The following is a 22,507-nucleotide window of genomic DNA, read 5'->3' as shown; positions in this document are numbered from 1 at the left end:
GCACTGCCACAAAGGTAATGTCACCTCCAGCTGCCGACATGCAAGTCAATAGCTCTGCTATGCCAGCATTAGTTATTATACACAACATAGAAACATTTTCTGTGCCCAAATGTCACTATTACAACAGATAGGTTACCTATTAATAACTCAGAGGACAGAGACACATAAATGGATCCCAGTACACGAGAAAAAATACACTCTGCTTTCACACCGTATCTTTAATGTTGCTATATAACAGTCGTGGAACTAGGGATGGGCCACTCAGATATATACCCCTCGCCCCTCCAATGCAGCATGATAATGGCTCAGAGTATATACCGTTCCCCAGTGTGGGAAATGTTACTGTAATTATAAAAGGAACCATGTACAGTGGGAACCAATTACCAACAACGCAGGACACGTGGCACCAATATTCTACAGAATCTACCAGGAACTAGTATGGCGCACATGGAAATCGGCACTAATCTCATCACTGCCAATGGGGTGAGGGGGGGTGGGATTTACAGAGCAGAAAGTGCTCAGAGGGATGTTCCAAAGCCTCTCTGCTCCCTGCAGTATGTGACAGTAACCACATGACCCACGCAGGAGTATAGAGCAATAATAGGAATAATTACCAGGTGTCACAGTGATGAGGCAAGGCTATGTATGTTATCGGAGTGACAGATAATGAGATACGCATATATACAAGCACAGAACATGCAATACTTTCACATAATTTGCTTACTGCAGGCACCCCTGGCAACATAGGGGTTAGCCTAAATCATATCGCCCACTAAAATAAAAATCGGTTATATCAGAGTCTATTACACAGAATCATTTCCCAGGAGCAGCCGACATCGTCCCCCTTATAAATATTCCTTGCGCTACTATTTATTTTGTAGCCACTGGGCATATTATCAACTTTCAAATAGCATTTATTAAACTCGAAGACTGCGTTCCTGGTAAACGGGTAGAATGATCCACAGCCAGAGTAAGTGGCCGCCCCAGCGACAGGCCAGGTAACTGCTGCCAAAGGCAGCGAGGGTGCCTTCTCTTATACAGCCAGCCTGTGACACAGAAGCTTATTCTTGCAGATGGAGGAAAAGGGGCTAGCTAACACTCAGGAGAGGGATGGAACAACTGGCAAAGCTGTTTTAAATTGAGGTTTGCTGTGGTCCGCATACTTTCTGGGAGCATTAACTACATCATTTGGAGTGCTGGACCATGACCCGATACATACAAGGTTCTGGGTGGATTTCCAGAATTTGGACCTAATTGCAGAATTCGTCTGGAGTCCGCTAGTTATCTGCGTGTAGTAGGACGGTTCACATTGACAGTGTGTGTTGCGGGGGACACCTACCTTACTGCAGCAGCCATGCTTCCAATAGGATTGATGGGTAATGGTCTGACACTCTGAAAAATTCCTCTGCTGAGTACACGTGATCCGTTCTGTATGACTCCAGGAGGAACTAGGGACAGAGATAAGAGAACATTGGTGAGACAGCAAAAGTATCAGTGCAGTACAACAAGTGGCAGTGAGGAACATAATCCCCAGCATCATGGTGACCAGAAAGAGATAACAATGTACAATTCCGCTCAGCACTAGTTCCGCCCAAGTACGTGAGCCCTTCACTGCGGCACCGTAGACTGTGGCAGCCTGGGAGTTACAATAAGTCCCTGGCCGCTCTCTGTGAATACCTTAAGCTGTGGATGTGAAACCCAAGGCGGCTAATGGTGACCTGCGTTTAGTAAAATAACAAACTAGACCACGACAAGCTAATGACAGAAGAAGCTTCATACTCATAATCCGAACAGCTCTGTATATGCAGGAAAGCAAAATGGTTCCCACTGCCATTTTTATCAGAGACCCCAAGCTAGAACATCTGTGCCCTCACTGTCACTTCCATATCTTACACAGAGACTGTGTGAGGTATGTAGCATGTGTGTGGACATGCTACGTAGTATCACTGAATCTCTGTATGTACTTAGGACGGGCTTTGACTGCAGAGAAAGTACTTAATTACTTATCTGGTGTTGGCAGGAGAGAGATTAGATAAGGGTTATGGGCCACACACACAGGGCGACATTCAGGCATTTTCTGGGCGCCTTTACGAAATCACCCAGAAAATGCCTGAAAACGTATAGAGCGATCAGAATGTGAGGCCCCGCCCAAGATTCAGAACAGCCCGGTCAAATAATAATCATCTCCTGCATGTGTGGCATGGGCAGATGAGCAGGGTCTTCAGAGCGGGCGATGTGCCACCCCTCCCCCACCTGCGGCACATCCTACTACCGCCCTATTTTAGCCAGCTCAAGACAGGGGGGCAGGCAGTTTGTCGGCGGAGGAGGAGCAGCAAAGAGCTCCTGAAGAACAGCCCTGGGAGGCGGCAGCCATGCATAAGAGCTGAAAAGGCCCCTGCCCTCCAAATGACGAACACAGATGAAGAGGCTGAAGCCCAGGGAGGTGGCGCCCCCCCCTGGGTGAAGAGAGAAGATGTTTAATCAAATAATTTTAAAACCTGTGCTAGTGTTTTTATTTTAATATTTCCATTATATAGGTACCGGCAGGCCTGTTATGCCCCACATGCTGGTACCTGTGGTTCTCCCTAGTACCAGCATGTAGGGCAGGCTTACTAGGACTTGTAGCCCTACTGTAAAGGACAATATTACTGTTGAAAGCAGCTATCAACCCTGCACCTACCACCCTGGGGTGCAGGGGATAGCCCCAGCCCGGGGTGCTGACTAGTTAGGGAGGGTAATGCTTTGGCCACCAGACCCCATCAAGCGTGTCCCCTGGCTATGGCATTACACCTCTTGCTAGTGGAGCCTGGTGCTTGTCCACAAAACGCGAGGGGGACCTCTACTTATTTTGTCCCTTGTATTTTGAGAACCAGGGCAGGCTCAAGAGCCCAATTACAAAGAATAAGAGTCACCAAAACTACCCAGCAATAGTAGATACAAACAAAGAGTCTGATAGGGCGCTCCCACTTGAGATATGGATGACTTCAATATCTGTCAGTCCTGTCGAGATGTGATACCTCAAAAAGAGAAAAACAAACAAAATCGCCATCTTCATAGTGTAAATATTAAAATAAACATGAAATAAAATTTCTCTGGTCAAAGAATATTCTCCGTACCGCAAATGAGCCTTTCCTCAGGCCACAAGATTTCTCGTATAGTGTCGTCTGATATTCAGTTTAGGATAAAATTCCCCTTTCTCCTCTGCTTGTATACCTCGGTTTAAAATTCAATATTGCACATAGCGTAAAACTGTAACAATTTATTCAAAAACAACAATTCACACAAACAAAAATTGGCATAGTACCGTGTCCGGCCTTATCATCAAGGCTATTTGTATCGCTTAGTGGATAATCAGAGGAAAAGTTCTTAGTGGGATCCCGGGCGTCCACCAAGAAAAGTCCTCCCACAATAGCCTCAGATGGTGTAATGACAAGTCCAGTCCAACGGCATCTATGTCTTTTATGAAACTCCACCAACGCGTTTCTGCTTGATCACAAGCCTTCCTCAGGGTGTGTTCACACTAGTGGCATGTTAGGGTTTTTATACCCATCATGCCTCTTAGCTCCTCCCTCTCTCAATGTCACATGGGGATGCTCCTATTATTGTCATTCTTTCTTAAAACACAATAACCAAGGTATACAACTCTAATATTAATGAGTACTAACAAAGCTACTATCTCCAAATATAACAATGAATGTTATATCTATATTTATATAAACTTGCGCCCCATGTGACCGGATTAACATCTGATATATAACCCGGAAGTACGGGTAATAAACATAACGATTACGTCCACAAACAACCTGTTTTATATGTGGTTCCTCTCAGTGTTATATATGCGCATAGCGCCTTCTCTGGGGGGTCCTCCGATTACTTACCACGCTGCACGGGACGGTAGCACCCGTTCCCGGAAGTGCACGTGCGTGTCAGCAGCCATTGCTCTATGCGTTCCACCGGTATAAATGCGCATCATGAGCTGCTGTTAGTGCTCCCGGAAATGCGCCTTCTGTGAACGCCTTAATCAGAACAGCTCCAATATCAAATTAACATTTACTATAAGTGAAAAAGAACTACATTTTTTGGATCTTACAATCTCTATTGAGGAGGGAACAATACTCACCAGTAATTTTAATAAACCGACCGACAGCAATGCTTATATTGGAATAACAAGTCAACACCACCCACAATGGCTAAAGAACATCCCCAATGGCCAAGTCCAGCGCATACGTTGTAATTGCTCCAAGAAATACGTTTTCTTGGAACAAGTGAAAACAACCAAGAATAAATTTCTGAATAAGGGCTATGATAGTGAAAATATAGATCTCCTAATCACTCATTGTTATATTTGGAGATAGTAGCTTTGTTAGTACTCATTAATATTAGAGTTGTATACCTTGGTTATTGTGTTTTAAAAAAGAATGACAATAATAGGAGCATCCCCATGTGACATTGAGAGAGGGAGGAGCTAAGAGGCATGATGGGTATAAAAACCCTAACATGCCACTAGTGAACACACACCCTGAGGAAGGCTTGTGATCAAGCAGAAACACGTTGGTGGAGTTTCATAAAAGACATAGATGCCGTTGGACTGGACTTGTCATTACACCATCTGAGGCTATTGTGGGAGGACTTTTCTTGGTGGATGCCCGGGATCCCACTAAGAACTTTTCCTCTGATTATCCACTAAGCGATACAAATAGCCTTGATGATAAGGCCGGACACGGTACTATGCCAATTTTTGTTTGTGTGAATTGTTGTTTTTGAATAAATTGTTACAGTTTTACGCTATGTGCAATATTGAATTTTAAACCGAGGTATACAAGCAGAGGAGAAAGGGGAATTTTATCCTAAACTGAATATCAGACGACACTATACGAGAAATCTTGTGGCCTAAGGAAAGGCTCATTTGCGGTACGGAGACTATTCTTTGAACAGAGAAATTTTATTTCATGTTTATTTTAATATTTACACTATGAAGATGGCGATTTGTTTTTTTTTTTCTTTTTGAGGTATCACATCGACAGGACTGACAGATATTGAAATCATCCAGATCTCAAGTGGGAGCGCCCTATCAGACTCTTTATTTGTATCAAGAGCCCAATTGTCCAGTGCTGGTTTCTTGAATATATGGGGACCTTATTTTTTTTTTTTCCCCTGGTATTCAAGAAACCAGGACTAGCTCAGAGAGCCTGTGGCTGGTCATGCTCGTGGGAGGGGGACCCCATGCCATTTTTTATTTTTTTTTCAATTATAGACAAAGAAGATGATACTCCCCCAGGCATTATTGTAACCCCCTATTTAAATTTGAAGACTTTTTTTTATTCCCCTGAAGTCACCTAAACACATTCTGTCAGATTTGAAATCTCTCATGCTGAATCTCCCATTATGAATCTCTAGCACAAATCTTTCCGTGTGTAGGTCCCATTAGTAATTCATGCTTATACCGTCAAATAACGTTTAGACGCAGATGCTCTGTTGCAACAAAACGTCCCACAGAAAAGCCCCCCCCCCCCCCCCCAACGCGGCAAAGTGCCAAGTAAACACCCTCCCTCTATGACCCTGTAAGCCCCCTGAACTGCAATCAGCCGACACGTCCATACTACTGTGGCCCTGGCTTTTTCTCTGAAAGTAGATAAAAGTACATCAGTGTCTTGAAATAGAGGTAAGGGACCAACCATACTGTCACATGCCGGCACTGAGCTATAATGGCAGTACACTATAGAAAGGTGACATCACATGCCGGCACTGCGTTATAGTGGCAGCATGCTATGGAATGGTGACATCACCAGGAGGCCACATATATGTTTTCTCGTCAATACGTTTTCACTGGAGAAACGGAGGTTGAGAGGTGATATCATTAGTATGCTCAAATATGGAACTGGGAGATGATTTGTTCACAAACAGATACTTAGGACACGCGGGCATGTACTGAGGCTCGAGGAAAAGAAATTCTATACTGAATAAAGAAGAGGATTCTTCACCATTAGAGCAGTAAAATTCTGGAACTCATTGCCGGTGGGGGTGATTACAGCAACTACTGTTAATGAATTTAGATTAAAAATGGATGCATTTTTGGCCACTAAGGGAATCCTATAGATATGACTTAACTCAGTAGTTAGATAGGTTGAACTCTATGGACTAATGTCTTTTTTCAGCCTTAATTGCTATGTTATGTTACTATTGTGACAGCACGCTATGGAATGGTGACATCACCAGGACATCACATGCCGGCACTGCACTATAAGAACAGTGACATCACCAGGACGTCACGGCGCTATAGTGGAAGCACACTATGGAATGGTGTACGAGCCAGGAAAGAGAAATGTGATCAAGGATGAGATTGAATCACATAACGGGGGGATGGGGGGCGCAGCCTGCCCGGTGCCAGATACTAGCAGTGTCACAGCCTGGTAACACACTGAGGGGGAGATGGGGGAACGCACGCATATGACCATAGCAAAGGCTACACACAGTGTGTATGGGTTGACTGTCACTAGGTTGAAACATGAAATAGGTCGACCTGGTCATTAAATCAACAATAATAAGGTCAACATGAGTTTTTCATGGTTTTTTTTGTGTCCATGTCTTAACGTAAGTCGACATGGACACAGTATAGGTGTACTACTTCCATGCTAGCATATTAGCATCATGGCGGTGCCACACTATTATATTCACACTATGCCCACTTGAATAATAAAGTATTAAAAAAAATATATAAATATTTTTAGAAAAAAAAAATGAACAACTCATGTCGACCTAATGCCCATGTCCACCTATTGCATGTGTAGACCTAGTGAGCATATCCCTGTATATAGGTCCCCATTCTCATGTGCACTTTGTGGAGGACACTTACTGTCTGTTATTCATGAGGTTGTTGTGGTGGTGGTGATGACCACATGATACACAGGTCACATGATGGGGCTTATCCATGCTGGCATTCAGAGGAACTGGGTAAGTCATGGATGGAGTGTGTTTGGGAGCAGTTGTCATTTGCTCTCATGCATTACCAGATAATCCTTCCAACCACACAGATCTGCCAGATAATTGTGTACAACATCCATTAAGCAGCGGACGGGGAGCGCTCTTTATAAAAGCTGTCTGAAGTTGGAAGCAGCCCTTATATTGGATGTACTGTGACCGGCGATGCAGTCAGAGATTGTAAAGGTGCATACACACTGTACAATTTTTTTGACCAATTTGGTTGAAAGACATTTCCATTGAACCCAGTGTCCTGGACGGAAGATGTTTACAAAAGATATTGTCAACAAACAAACGATGAATGATGATGCGCATACCCGCAAGTTGTTCATCAAGATTGTTTGTCAACTGTGCATGCAGCTCAATTTGAATATCTTTCAAAAAGAGCCTATAAACTGTAGCTAGATCTATCTTCTTTCGTCTGTCGTCAATATATTTCGCCAACATCTTTAGTCCAGGACACTGGGTTCAATGGAAATGTCTTTCAACCAAATTGGTCAAAAAAATTGTACAGTGTGTATGCACCCTAAGCTTGCGGCAGGGCTCTCCTACCTCCAAGTCTGTCTGTTGTTACCCAGTTTGTTTTATCACTGTCTACTATTGTAAAGCACAACGGAATCTGCTGCGCTATGTAAGAGAATAAATAAATAAGTACAGGGGTCAGTGTGGTTTGGGACATATGGGACAGGGTAACAAACTATTTACAGTACATGTGTGTCATCTATATACAGAGCAGACCACTCTGAGTAATGTGATATGTGACACTTATATACGGTGTTCAACTGAGGCTGTATACGGACCAGACTGCACTGAGTGATGTGATATATGACACCTGTATACTGCATGTGACTGAGGCTGTATATGGTGCAGACTGTGCTGATGTGACACCGGTATACTGCGTGTGACTGAGGCTGTATATGGACCAGACTGCGCTGAGTGATGTGATATGTGACACCTGTATACTGCGTGTGACTGAGGCTGTATATGGTGCAGACTGTGCTAATGTGATATGTGACATCTGTGCACTGCGTGTGGCTGAGGCTGTATATGGAGCTGAGTGAAGTGATGTGACACTAGTGGTCCCTCTAGGAATTTTTTGGGACAGGGCGCAGCTGCACGAGGGCAGAGCAATGGGGGTGGACCGGGCCCGCCGACATAATCGTCGTAGGTGGTCCCGGGCTGCCGACGTCATCATCTTCGTAGGTGGTCCCGGGCTGCCGAAGTCACTAAAGGGGGTGGACCATGGCCGACGCATCACAAAAGGGGCGGCCCATGGTGCCGTGTCACTAAAGGGGGCAGGCCAGGGCCGCCACCGTCGTGCAAGGGGGGCGACCTGGCCCCGCCGAAGTCCCTGAGCTGTGATGCCTGGAGCTTCCCCGGGCACACCAGCAAGACAGGCAGCAGGCTCTTAGCGGGGCGCTGCTGAAGAGACAGGGTGTATTTTGTCATTTAAAAATTGGGCCCCGCTAAAACAACCTAGCGGGAACACTATGACACTGTATACAGCCTCAGTCACACGCAATATAGAAGTGTCACATCTACTCAGCACAGTCTGCTCCATATACAGCCTCAGTCACACGCGTTATACAGGATCAGGCTGTGCTGAGTATTGTGATATGTGACACCTGTATACTTTGTGTGACTGAGGCTGTATACAGAGCATTCTGCGCTGAGTAATGTTCTATATGACACCTGTGTATTGCGCGTGACTGAGGCTGTCACGGAGTAGACTGCGCTGAGTGATGCGATATTTGACACCTGTATACTGTGTGTGACTGAGGCTGTATACGGATCAGACTGCGCTGAGTGATGTGATATGTGACACCTGTATACTGTGTGTGACTGAGGCTGTATACGGATCAGACTGTGCTGAGTGATGTGATATGTGACACCTGTATACTGTGTGACTGAGGCTGTATACGGATCAGACTGTGCTGAGTGATGTGATATGTGACACCTGTATACTGTGTGAATGAGGCTGTGTACTGAGTAGGCCACACTGAGTAATGTTATATGGGAGGGTCTGTTTGGCTTGACCACAGCCGTGACTACATCTATACCGCTCTCTGACATTACACACAACTGTCCTATGAGCGATAGTGTGGGAGGTGGAGGGCTGTATAGTGTCTGGCTTAGGAGCAGAGAATATAATGATGCCCACGTGCGGCGGGCTGCCTGTGGAGTGTGCTTGTATGTACTTATTACTTATGAAGTGTCTACTCACAACCTGCGTGTAAATCATGGGGAGAATTCAATAGCATCATGGCGGTGGCAGCAGCAATGTCGGAATCTGGAAAAATCAACCAATAGACACGTTACTGAATATGACGCTGGATAGCGCACTCACTTAGTCTCTATGACACGGAAAATAAAAGGTAAGAGAAGTAACCCGCCACCGCTGTGCGCACCGAATATGCAGCAGAGTCCTGGCCAAAAGGGTGACCCCAGTCAGTGCGGCCACTATGTTAGGGTGTTAGTAGGTCACTGTACCACATATCTACTACCCCAGTAGTGTATTGTTAGGCATGGCAGCATATCCAGATATCACGCGAGCTATGCCATTCCCTGTTGGTTCTTGCAGACCATACTCGATGCAGGGAGAGAGAAAACCATATGCCTCCTGTATGAGGCCCCCCACCCCCTTAGCCATCCGCTGAGAGCACGCAGAGGGCCAGAAGTTATGATGCCATGGTAACCAGTTACCATGGCAACAATAAACATTCTTTGCTCGTCGCTGTGTTTTGAATCGCAAACCGAAACAAATCCAATTAGCTGCTGACATCTCCGTGGCTCTTTGTTTTGGGGATTATTAAAGGAGAAAATATGAAAAATTACGTTCTGACGCTAGAATTGCGCTTCTATACGGTGTGCGACGGGCCGATAGCTATTGTAGCCAGATTCCAGGTCTGTTATGCTTACCAGGAGCAGAGGAGGTGCTGCAAACAGCTTAGCAATAGCTAGAAAATCATCTGTCTAATAAGATGAAGCAGAAGTAGTGCAACAAACAGGCCGGTCACCACAGCGAGCAGTCTGCACGCAAACTAATAAAGCAGATGCAAGGTATTTAGAAGAACGACGCAGAACATAAGATACAGGGCACACTGTCTATGCTAGTTACTGCTCTGTGTTATCAGCCATGTCACAGAAGTGTACACAATGTTATTAGCGGCACTTCGCTAATCAGACGATTAGGGCACCCTAACTATTTGTTATACGGAGAAGACAACACTACGGGCAGACAATGACAGTTAAGCAAGATGTCCCTTGGAAGGGACCTGTAAATAGTGGAACATGGGGAAGCCATGAAGAATGTGTTTTGTGGCTCATTAATGGAGGAAACCACAGTTTAATAGAATAAAAGATTGGAACTGCAAAAGACTTCAACAATACACAGAATCAATGTACATTAATCACAAGACAAGAGAGCAGGCACACATATACCGAGATCCTACACAGGACAGGACAGCAGGCACACATATCGAGATCCTCCACAGAACAGAGCAGGCACACACATATCGAGATCCTGAACAGAGCAGGCACACATATACCGAGATCCTATACAAGACAACAGAGCAGGCACACATATACTGAGAATACATACAGGAACAGAGAGAAGATACTGGGAACTGCACTGAGAATCCATACGGCCCATACACGTATAATATACACAAAGAATTGCATCCAGTACAGTAGTGTTCATTCTAGCACCCGCCATATTTGAAAACCCATGCAGTTCCTCTTACCTGACTGTGGTGTCACTGTCTGCTGTGGTGTTTCTAGCACAGATCTGGTTTGCATACAATTGCTGATATACAGACCACACTGTGCTAGAAGCACTACAGCAGACAGCGACACACCAGGCAGGGAAGAGGAACTGCATGGGCTTTCAAATATGGCGGGTGCTAGAATGAACACTAAGTACAGATAACTGTCCAAGTCATACACAGCAGTAGTAATGTGCTCATATTAACACAATGTGTGAGTATAAAGCCTGGAGACGCCACTGATCCGTTCCTGCAGGGCTGTTTCTCCGCAATCTTATTGCACGCCACACTTGATAACAAATCGATCTGCTATCAGGAGACGAGTACATAAAAAGGTACAGAGCGACAATTAGGAGGCCTAACGAGTGTGGTGCTTCATTACCGGCTAGAATACTAGATGTGAGATGATGGCATTGCCTAATTCCTGGCCCCTGCAGATCCTCCAAACACTAACTAAGGAGATTACAGCCAGTTCCCTTGGCTCAGTCCTCGTACACATACTGTAAGAGATGCAACTAGGGGTGTGAAGGGCCTGCATGGGCATGAGATCAGATATGAGAACTCTAGCAGCAGCCTCCTCATCTCAGACCTGGGGCGAGATGCACCAAACAAAAAAATGCTGTCCTGTGCGTAAATAATCGCATATGTTAGTGCATATGCAATTATTAATAATGCGAATGCTGGAGATGTGTTAGAGAATCCTGCCCCTGGACTGTACATGAAACATATTCTTACATGTAGCCTGGTCTGAGTGAGGGACAGGAGAAGTGACCAGTCCAGAGCCTGCAACCTTGCATGGGGACCGATGTTTGGCGTAAATGCGCAGCTGCATTCCTGAGCATGTACATGCCCTGGGTGTGTGCGGCCATGGCGAACAGTTTGTGCGCCGGGTGCAGGCACCCAAGGATGCGGCCGAGGGGCTTGGGTGGATAGACTGGTTTCATGGGTGTTCCCATGGTAATTGGGCAGTGACGTGGGTCCCGGGCAGCGGACATCACCGGATGTCGGATGTCCGCAAGTCTACATGACCTGACAATCACTTAGATATGCGTGCACGTACTACATCATTCAGCAACCATTGAATGATGTGGGTGTTTACCCACAGGCTGCGAATGGATGTTTATGCATACCACCATTCGCAGGACGGGTTCTGGTTAACTCGCAAAGGTGCAAATTCGCATCCGAGCAAATCAACCAGAATACCCTCCTAAATCTCTTTAACTAACTCTGAGGGTCCAAAGCTGTTGGTGAACTACAACTCTCAGCACTTCTTACACCGATGAACACTGTAGCTAGTGCATCATCCCTAGCAGATACTACAGTAATGTACTGCAGTGCAATCGAGCCTCCCCACATGCCCTCCTACAGAGCATCCGGCCTCTCCGCACGCCCTCCTACAGCGCATTCAGATCCTGTGCATCCTCCTACAGTGCAGACAGGCACCACACACCCTCCTACAGAGCATCCGGCCTCTCCGCACACCTTCCTACAGCGCATTCAGATCCTGTGCATCCTCCTACAGTGCAGACAGGCACCACACGCCCTCCTACAGCGCAGACAGGCACCACCCGCCCTCCTACAGCGCAGACAGGCACCACACGCCCTCCTACAGCGCAGACAGGCACCACACGCCCTCCTACAGCGCAGACAGGCACCACCCGCCCTCCTACAGCGCAGACAGGCACCACACGCCCTCCTACAGCGCAGACAGGCCTCTCCGCACGCCCTCCTACAGAGCATCCGGCCTCTCCGCACGCCCTCCTACAGCGCATTCAGATCCTGTGCATCCTCCTACAGTGCAGACAGGCCTCCACACGCCCTCCTACAGCGCAGACAGGCACCACACGCCCTCCTACAGCGCAGACAGGCACCACACGCCCTCCTACAGCGCATTCATATCCTGCGCATCCTCCTACAGCGCAGACAGGCACCACCCGCCCTCCTACAGAGCATCCGGCCTCTCTGCACGCCCTCCTACAGCGCATTCAGATCCTGTGCATCCTCCTACAGTGCAGACAGGCACCACACGCCCTCCTACAGCGCATTCAGATCCTGTGCATCCTCCTACAGTGCAGACAGGCACCACACGCCTTCCTACAGCGCAGACAGGCCCCGTGTCTCTTCATACAAGCGCCTGGGCCTATTTCTGTATATTCCGGACACTGGATCCCATACATTGTCATTTCAAGCAGCCAGCTCTCGGGATGAATGGGAAACGTCGGTCTGGTGTATGGCCTGCTTTTCTGATCTGTTAGTTACTTAGAATTAATTATAATATGTACTCAACATGTGGCCCTCCAGCTACTGTTGAACTACACATCCCAGCATGTCTGATCACAGGCTAAGCAAGCATGCCCTAATAGCAAAATTATGACAGGACATGGTGGGATTTGTAGTTCCACAGCAGCCAATAATGCACTTCCACAGTGGTATGTGCAAAGACATCCTACACCCAAGCTTGGCCTGAAGGCCACACACGTGTACAGAGGAAGGGGGTCAAATCCATGGGAACAAAGATGTGGTGGAGGTGAGGCACAGCCTATTGCAGAGGTAGCTGGGTGGTAGTGGGAGATACACCTCAGTTACTGCACTCAGGGGCAGGTGAGTGACAGGAGATACAGCGGGTGATGCAGTGGTGGGAACACCGCGCTCTCACCTCAGTTACTACGGGGGGGGGGTTGAGTGACAGGAGATACAACGGGTGACGCAGTGGTGGGAACACCACACTCACCTCAGTTACTGCGCTCTGGAAGGGGGGGGGGGGCAGATGAATTACAGGAGATACACTGCTGTTACAGATCACAGGGAATACGCATGCATACCCCCTCAGCAGCATGGAGCCTAGACAGAGTGCACAGGACTGATCACTCCCGTGCTTATATGTGAACCGTCCGCCCTCTAACCAGAAGAGGAGGCAGCCAGGGGTTACACCAAGGACACCATTACATCAACACTCACATTTCAACACAACACAAGACACATTCTTTCCAGATCATATAATCGCTGCTACTCTTGGCTCCACGTTAACCCTCGAACACTGATTCATCCCTCCTTCAGCGCAGAACCCTCCACACACCCAATTATACTACACAACCTCTCCTGCCGACACACTCACTAACAGAGAGGAAAATAGAAATCCCACTCCATCTGTACTTCTTACACAAGGATCTGACTTACTGTGACCATCAGGGGGCAGTATGTTATGGTCATTTCATTGACAGGATATAGGCGGCCACTAGCATGTGGACATGATAGAGATAGATATCTCTATCATCTCGTCACGCTTTAAATACCCTTTTCACAATATAATTTGCTTAAAAAAAAAAAAAAAAAAAAGACAGATGAGTGCCGCCTCTTGCTTCCATAAGGACCTCTCCAGATACTAGGTTGGCTCTATCTATCTATCTATCTATCTATATATATATATATATATATATATATATATATATATATTTTCATAAAAAATACAATACATATCACATAACTTTAGTGCACGTCAATCAATAGGACATACAACACATACAAAAAGAGGCAATGTTTTTTATGAGGCTTATTTTGGCTATTATAAATGTTCTTTGCCAATCAATACTGTATTGAGGCTGTTAATATAAACAATACTTACCTGTCCCATTTGTTGTTATGTGGCCAATAGAAGTCTTAGGGATAGCGTGAGGCTGTGACACCCGACATTGTGCTGTGGCATGCAAAATGCACATTTCCTACCTTGTGCAGTGAGCTAAGCGATCGGGAAGACGTGTCCTATAACCAGCTATGCCGTACACCTCTGGTTATAGATACATGGTAGCGCCAATCTTTCATTTATTTATTATTTATTAACAGTTTCTTATATAGCGCACACAGATTCCGCAGCGCTTTACAAAGCATAATTAGAAGCAAAAACATATCCATCATGATAAACTTGCCACTGGGGGGGGGCAGTATATGACTAGTGTACATCACTGCAGAGCCTCTAAGCCTGTCAGTGCAAATACAGTTCTCTGCGTTGAGACACCAGCAGCCCCTAATAGGTCTCATGCTAAAGGTGCAGAAACGCGGTAATTCAGCTTTGCATGTTGATTATAGGGAACGCAGCCTTACATTTTCCGCTACAGTTGCCCTGGCAACAACTAAAACAAATGGGTTTCTCTTGCCTCATTGAAGAGAGAATGTGGGGTCAGCCGACAGCCGTTCAGAGGGACCTGGGCAATCCGCAGCTTTTTTATGCTGGATGCTTTTGTATTCTTCCCCATCTATCTTTTCAGAAAAATAATTGACCGGCTTAACACCTCTAAAAGGCCGGGATCGCTGGGGCCGACCCCGCTTGTTCTGCTGCTACAAGTACCCAAACTTTAACAATCAACGTTTGCTGAATGCATATCAGAGGCTTTCATCTGCGCAGGGCTCAGCGCTTCCTGTTAAATAAAAGCGCATGCTTTTGGTGTTTTCATTTACTGTCCACACATCTCACACGCCGGAACCCAGGTGCAAATCATACAATATAATGCTAGGTACACATACCACCCTCAGTAGCTTCAGCAATAGTAGGTGATTGCATAGGCATAACTCCCCTGCACTGTCATATCAAACGTGCTGCCCCACCAACCTCCCGATCCCCATAAAGGAGCCACCTACCCCCCTGCTGCCACCACCTCACAGTGGGCCAGGCTGGGGATTGAACAGGCATTTACCCAGTTTATTGCCCATATGCATTCTAGCGATATACACCAGGCCCATGGGTTATTAGGGATTCCCTAACAGCTTGTTACAGACTCCACCCACTGCGCCGTGAGCTGGTAATGTGCTGCCCCCACAGCGCCTGTAACCACTTATTTCCGGTCAGGCTCCGCAGCATACAAGATGCTGTCACAGAAGAGGAGACCTCTTTTAGAGTCTGGATATCTACCACAGGCCCTATTGTTATAGCAAGAGCACACAATACAGCAGGCTGCAAACCCTGACGTTCTCCAGAGCAAGACAAAAAAGCTTCAGCTACCCGCCACATTGGCCCACAGAACTTACACTTTAATATGTCCACCTATGTAGATAACAGATAGAAGTGAAGCAGACAATAATACCCAGGAACCTTGTGCAACTGCTCTTTATATTACTACTAGACTGACTGTGATGAGTTACAAATAACATTAGGAAAGGGGGTTGGATGTAAGACAAGGGAACATCCGGACAACTGCACTATGCGGTTCTGACCGCTGCTCATGAGAAGTTTCCCTTTATTTGTTATAGCGCACCATCACAGTGGATGCGGATTCTGCAGTCCCCATTCCCACCATCCCCACAGCAACAGTAACATCTAGGTGAGTCAGGAAATACCAGGGGACTGAACAGGTCCCATTCCCACAGCAACAGTAACATATAGAAGAGGCAGGAAATGCCAGGAGGCTGAAAAGTTCCCATCCCTCCATTCCCCCAGCAACAGTAACATGTAGAGGAGGCAAGAAATGCCAGGGGCTGCACAGGTCCCATCTTACCATCCGAACAGCAACAGGAACATATTGGGGAGGCAAGAAATGCCAGGGGGCTGCATAGGTCCCATCCCACCATAGCAACAGTAATTGTAGGGGAGGCAGGACATACCAGTGGGCCGCACAGGTTCCATCCCAGCATCCCCAAGCAACAGCAACATGCATACCCTCCAACATGACCCATTCCATTAGGTACAAAATGCTCTGTTCCTGGACTTCCCTGCCAGTGGCAGTTACAGATGTGAGCCTGCAGCACAGTCCAATATTCAAAAAGGGGAGCCACACCAGCTGCCATCCCAAACATCACTGAGAGTTGATGTGACCCCCCCTCTTTGAATATTGGACTGTGCTGTAGGCTCACATCTGTAACTGTCACTGGCAGGGAAGTCCAGGAACAGAGCATTTTGTACCTAATGGGATGGGTCATGTTGGAGGGTATGCAACATGTAGGGGAGGCAAGAAATGCCAGGGGGCTGCACAGGTCCCATCTTACCATTTGAACAGCAACAGGAACATATTGGGGAGGCAAGAAATGCCAGGGGGCTGCACAGGTCCCATCCCACCATCCCCATAGGAACAGTAATTGTAGGGGAGGCAGGAAATACCAGTGGGCCGCACAGGTTCCATCCCAGCATCCCCACAGCAACAGCAACATGTAGGGGAGGCAAGAAATGCCAGGGGGCTGCACAGGTCCCATCTTACATCCGAACAGCAACAGGAACATATTGGGGAGGCAAGAAATGCCAGGGGGCTGCACAGGTCCCATCCCACCTTCCCCATAGGAACAGTAATTGTAGGGGAGGCAGGAAATACCAGTGGGCCGCACAGGTTCCATCCCAGCATCCCCACAGCAACATGTAGGGGAGGCAAGAAATGCCAGGGGGCTGCACAGGTCCCATCTTACATCCGAACAGCAACAGGAACATATTGGGGAGGCAAGAAATGCCAGGGGGCTGCACAGGTCCCATCCCACCACCCCCATAGCAACAGTAATTGTAGGGGAGGCAGGAAATACCAGTGGGCCGCACAGGTTCCATCCCACCATCCCCATAGCAACAGTAATTGTAGGGGAGGCTGGAAATACCAGTGGGCCGCACAGGTTCCATCCCAGCACCACCCCAGCAACAGTAACATCTAGGTGAGGCAGGAAACCCCAGTGGGCTGCACAGTTCCCATCCCAACATCCCCACAACAATAGTAACATGTAGGGGAGGGCAGGAAATGCCTGGAGGCCACACAGGTCCCATCCCACCATCCCCACAGCAAAAGTAACATGTAGGGGAGACAGGAAATGCCAGGGGGGTCACACAGAACCCATCCCACATCCCCACAGCAACAGTAATATGTAGGGTAGGCATATCCATAAAGTTTGAAAAAGATCATTTTGCTTTCACTTTGTGTTAAGTGAAGTAATTTGGTTCATTGAGTGGCCTACCTTTTAATATAGATAGATATACTATATATAGATAGGTAGATATACTATATCACACACACACACACACACACACGGGACATATAACATACCACAAACACATAATTAGAGGGGTGTATATAGGATTTGCAGTCTCTTGATAACAGTGTACATGTAGCCTGCAGGCAGAGGACCGCTCTGAAAGGGGGAATAGGAACGGACACAGCGTGCGACCAGGGTATATTGACTCCTCAGGTCTGAATTGCAGCAATCAGTCTATAAGGAGCGGAGTAAGGGATTATACTGAACGGAAGAGACATGTTTTCAGGCTTGCTGCATTAAATCCCATATCTGCCGGGTCACTGGTCTCACACACAAAAGGTACAGCGGCTCTGCACAATAGGTGAACCCTGGAAGGATCCACTCTAACAATCTGCTCAGCCAGCCTGGGACAATGGTTTAACAACAGCGCAGCCTCCGCTCCATCGCGGCGAGCAGCAGAACACTGATTGCTTGTGACAAGAGGCTCTAGCGGCTCTCTGAAAGCCGTACAGTATTCTATTGTGTGCGGGAGATGAGCGATGGAGGGGGCCCAGTCATTGTCAGCTGCCAAGCAAAATGCTACCTAATATATGCCCTGTTTTCTCCACAACATTAGAGCTGTGCCAGGACAGCATAAGGCAGAAGCAGGGCCTATTCAGGACGTCCCCTCAGCCGTGCTCTGTAGCTGCAGGCTGCCCTGTATCCAGCAATGTGTAGGAAGCATTTCAGCAGTAATGGGGCTTTCCCATAATGCACAGTAATGTGGCCCCCAATAGTACTGCAGGTTATAATTATAGTCCTCCATGAAGGACCTGGCATTGCCCAGGTTTAAATCTTCAGGTTAATAAGTTACCAATGAGATGGATAAGATAATGAGCAGCTCTTCCAACACACTCATTGTGTCAGCTATTTTAGATCATTCATTTTTGGTTATTATAGGTCATTGATTATTGGTCATTTCTGGCAGTTGTTAAAGTTTTCACCCAAAGCCATCCAGTGTCAGGTCCAGACAGGCACCCCAAGTCAAAGTTCTACCCAGTGTACATGCACGGGTGGTCTGACCCCTAACCCCCTCTAAAATGTGCCCAGGATCCAACAGGACCACCTTTGAGCTGTTTACATCCCAATCGGTGCTGGGCTGTCCGTATGCATAACCCGCAGACAGACCAATGAATTTTATATATGACTGGTCAGGATTCCCAGTCAGACACTAGGTACATGTTTTTGGAAGCCCGGTCGTACACTGTGGGTGATGGAACCACAGCTATTCAGCAGAAGGTGCGATCTCAGACATATCCTTCAGCAGGTTCAGACCCACGCCAATACTGGCAGGTGGTGCGGCTTGTGACCCACATTGGTTTTCAGACCTGCCCATAGCAGGTGACTTTCCCATGTCCTGTAATAGCTATGTCATGCGATCCCCACAATGTACAAGATAAAAGTGGGATTACTAAAATGGAGATACGGGAAGATTCTATTAACCCTGAAGGGTGTGAGTTGCTGTTAGGGTTAAGTTCAGTGTGAAAACTGCACCCTAACTCGCACCCTTCCCAGGGCCAAATTCACTGAAATTTGCTCGCACCCCTAGGAGGTGCAAGCACTTTTCAGCGAATTTGACCAATGTAAAGTGTGCCCGGTATTGTGATGATTTGCACTCTGCAAATCATCCGCACACATCGGGTATAATAGGACCGACCCCCTAGAATGCAGGATCTGCTAAAAAAAAAACCATAAGTAATGAAAAAGCTTCAAAAGGAAAATTATCACCTGTGTAAATGTCAGATAGCTGTCGGAACAGATGCTGCCAGGGGACGAAGATCACTTTATGCCACTTTGACATCACCATGGGATGGAGTGATGGATCCCCAGGGTTCAGCGAGTAAGGAACACCATGGGGACGAGGGATGGATCCCGGAGATCAGGGAGTGAGGAAAACCGTGGGAACGAGGGATGGATCTCCGGGATCAGCGAGTGAGGACCACCATAGGAAGGAATGACTGATCCCCCCAATCAGCAAGTGAGGTACACCATGGGAACGAGGGACGGATCACCAGGATCACTGAGTGAGGAACACCATGGGAACGAGGGATGGATCTCCGGGATCAGCGAGTAAGGACCGGATTCAGTATTGAATCCCGGCGGTCGGGATCCCAGCATTCAGAATCCCGACGCCGGAATCCCGACAAGGGGGGGGACGTTGATCGCCCCCCCTTGCGGGCTCGCTGCGCTCGCCACGCAGCGGGCCCGGTGCCTCTCTACGCTCGGCACACTAATTTATTCTCCCTCCAGGGGTGTCGTGGACACCCACGGAGGGAGAATGTGTTGGGATTTCGGCGGTCGGGATTCTGAATGCCGGGATCCCGACCGCCGGGATTTTAACTGCATCCCGTGAGGACCACCATAGGAAGGAATGACTGATCTCCATGATCAGCAAGTGAGGTACACCATGGGAACGAGGGACGGATCACCAGGATCACTGAGTGAGGAACACCATGGGAACGAGGGACGGATCCCTGGGATCAGCGAGTGAGGAACACCATGTGAACGAGGGTCGGATCCCCGGGATCAGCGAGTGAGGAACACGAAGGGAATGAGTGTCGGATCACCAGGATCATTGAGTGAGGAACACCGTGGGAATGATCCTGGGATCAGTGTTGCTGATGTACGTAAAGTAAGTGGATGGTTTATGTATATTGTATTGTACGGAAAGGGCTGCTACAGAACATGCAGAAAGAGAGCAGTCAGCACTAATGTACAAGTTATTCTATTTGCCATTCCCCAGTGACCACCTCCGTGGGGACTTGTCTGGGTCCCAGCACTCACCCGGTTAACTGGGCGTTTAATCAATAGAGCAGCCGGCAGTGGAATTTCAGCCGCTGTATCATGTGTAGTAACTGTCAGGAATAATATGGCGAGAGGCTCTGACAGGCCGTCATACCTCCTATAAATAGATACATGTTCAAGGTCAACCCAGCACAATTTGTTGGGTAAATAGCAGCGGAGTTGGATTTACCGCCATGGTTTCTACAAAAGCCAAATCGGGAACATAAAAAATGCATAAAAAATAAGAAAGTAATGTGCTGCACTCAGAGCGCCAGTAAAAGGCGACTCATTTGGGAGAGAAATCAGGCAAGCTCACACCTACATGTGGCACCCTCCTGCCTGGCCTAGACTGCAGAGCATACACGGCAGCCTCCAGCACAGTCTAGACTGCAGAGTGAATACGGCACCCTTCAGCCCAGCCTAGACTGCAGAGCACACACGGCACCCTCCAGCCCAGCCTAGACTGCAGAGCGCATATGGCACCCTTCAGCCCAGCCTAGACTGCAGAACGAATAGGGCACCCTCAAGCCTAGCCCAGATTGCAGAGCGCATACGGCACCCTCCAGCCCAGCCTGCAGAGCGAATACTGCACCCTCCAGCCCAGCCTAGACTGCAGAGCGAATACTGCACCCTCCAGCCCAGCCTAGACTGCAGAGCGAATACTGCACCCTCCAGCCCAGCCTAGACTGCAGAGCGCATATGGCACCCTCCAGCCCGGCCTAGACTGCAGAGCGCATATTGCACCCTCCAGCCTGGCCTAGAGTATGTGATGACGTCTCTACTTTCCAAAACAGAACTAGAAGTGGCATTGTGTTATGTGTGTGTTTTAATGCCTGGCCTAGCACAGGGGAGCGAGGAAATGTGCCAGCACTACATGACTAACATTAGCACTGGGAGGGGGCAGGAAACCAGTTTGGCTTCTTTCATGTTGCAGCATGAGAAACCAGCATCAGGGAATGCTAGCAATCTACAGGCCTTGTACAGAGCCAAACTTCGGGGAGAGACAGACGGGAGAGGCTGAATCACTGAGCTCTTGCAACATGACTGAAGCATTATGGACGTCACCGAGCCCCACTGAACGGACAGGCCGAGTTACTGTCTAACAAAATAAAAAAGACAGTGTCCAGCGCTGTATGTAACAATAGACATACACACACAGTCTAATCTTGTGTGTGCTTGTATCTCACAGTTGTTGCTTTGTTCCAGAGACAATATTTCATGGTGCACCCACTAGGGGGCATGATTTTAACAGACGGGATCCCGACTGTCCAGACTGACGATGCCAGATAACAGCTAATATTACCAAATGTAAATAGGGTGTGGTATATGGTCCCGACAGTCGGGATCCCTACAGTCATTAGCCAGAGGTCGGGATCCCGACTGGCCGGACTCAGACAGCGGGGCAAGCGCAACAAAGCCCCTTGCGGGAACGGTGGCTCGCCACCTATTCTATTCTCCCTCTATGGGGGACCCCCACGAGGGAGAATAGCCGGTGGCCGTCGGGACCCCGAGTGTCGAGGTTTTGACTGTCGGGATTCCGACGTCGGGGTAATGACTGTCGAGAAACTGTCCGACACCCATGTAAACAGTGCTTTTCAAGGATAAAACAAAAGCAGCTTGTTGTGGCTAGGTCCCAGTAACTCTCTGGAACTGGAGGGGTTAACAGCCAATTTAAAAACATTAGACCAAGGTCTGCAGTTTGTTTTTCCTATTGTATGTGTGCACCAAAGCGGCGGCTGCAGTTATGAGGGAAGTTTAGTCCTAGGCTGTGACGCTAGGACCGGCAGAACGCTGGGAACTGGGAGACCATCGAAGAGATCTAAACAAAATAGTCAACATATAGAAACTCAATTACATAACATAACTACAACTGTTCATTAAGGATGTTATTAACTGCGCTATTATTCTATTGCTATAGCTGTAGCCTGGGTAATGAGGTTCTAGGTGCCAGCAGCAGTAACCTAGGGGGATGAAGTGATCCAGGTGAGAGGCACCTGGGAGGAAAGGTG

At 47.7% G+C, this 22,507-nt stretch overlaps 1 protein-coding gene across 8 annotated transcripts in view; it reads right to left on the bottom strand.

Moving 5' to 3' along the window:
* Positions 1-22,507, bottom strand: part of FOXN3 (forkhead box N3) — a 92,711-nt gene that overhangs the window by 5,474 nt on the left and 64,730 nt on the right. For 7 of the 8 annotated variants that reach the window (XM_083166463.1, XM_083166457.1, XM_083166458.1 and 4 more), the window contains exons 5-6: positions 9,203-9,268; positions 1,340-1,448 (exon numbers count right to left, since the gene is read on the bottom strand). In XM_083166463.1, the coding sequence (XP_083022589.1) occupies positions 1,340-1,448; positions 9,203-9,268 (175 nt within the window). The remainder of the gene's footprint in view (positions 1-1,339; positions 1,449-9,202; positions 9,269-22,507) is intronic. The other variant, XM_083166464.1, reaches the window with a different exon arrangement.

The sequence above is a fragment of the Crinia signifera genome, chromosome 12, assembly GCF_055691185.1.
Source record: "Crinia signifera chromosome 12, ASM5569118v1, whole genome shotgun sequence".
Lineage (NCBI taxonomy): Eukaryota > Metazoa > Chordata > Amphibia > Anura > Myobatrachidae > Crinia > Crinia signifera.
This window is presented reverse-complemented; position numbering and strand designations above follow the sequence as displayed.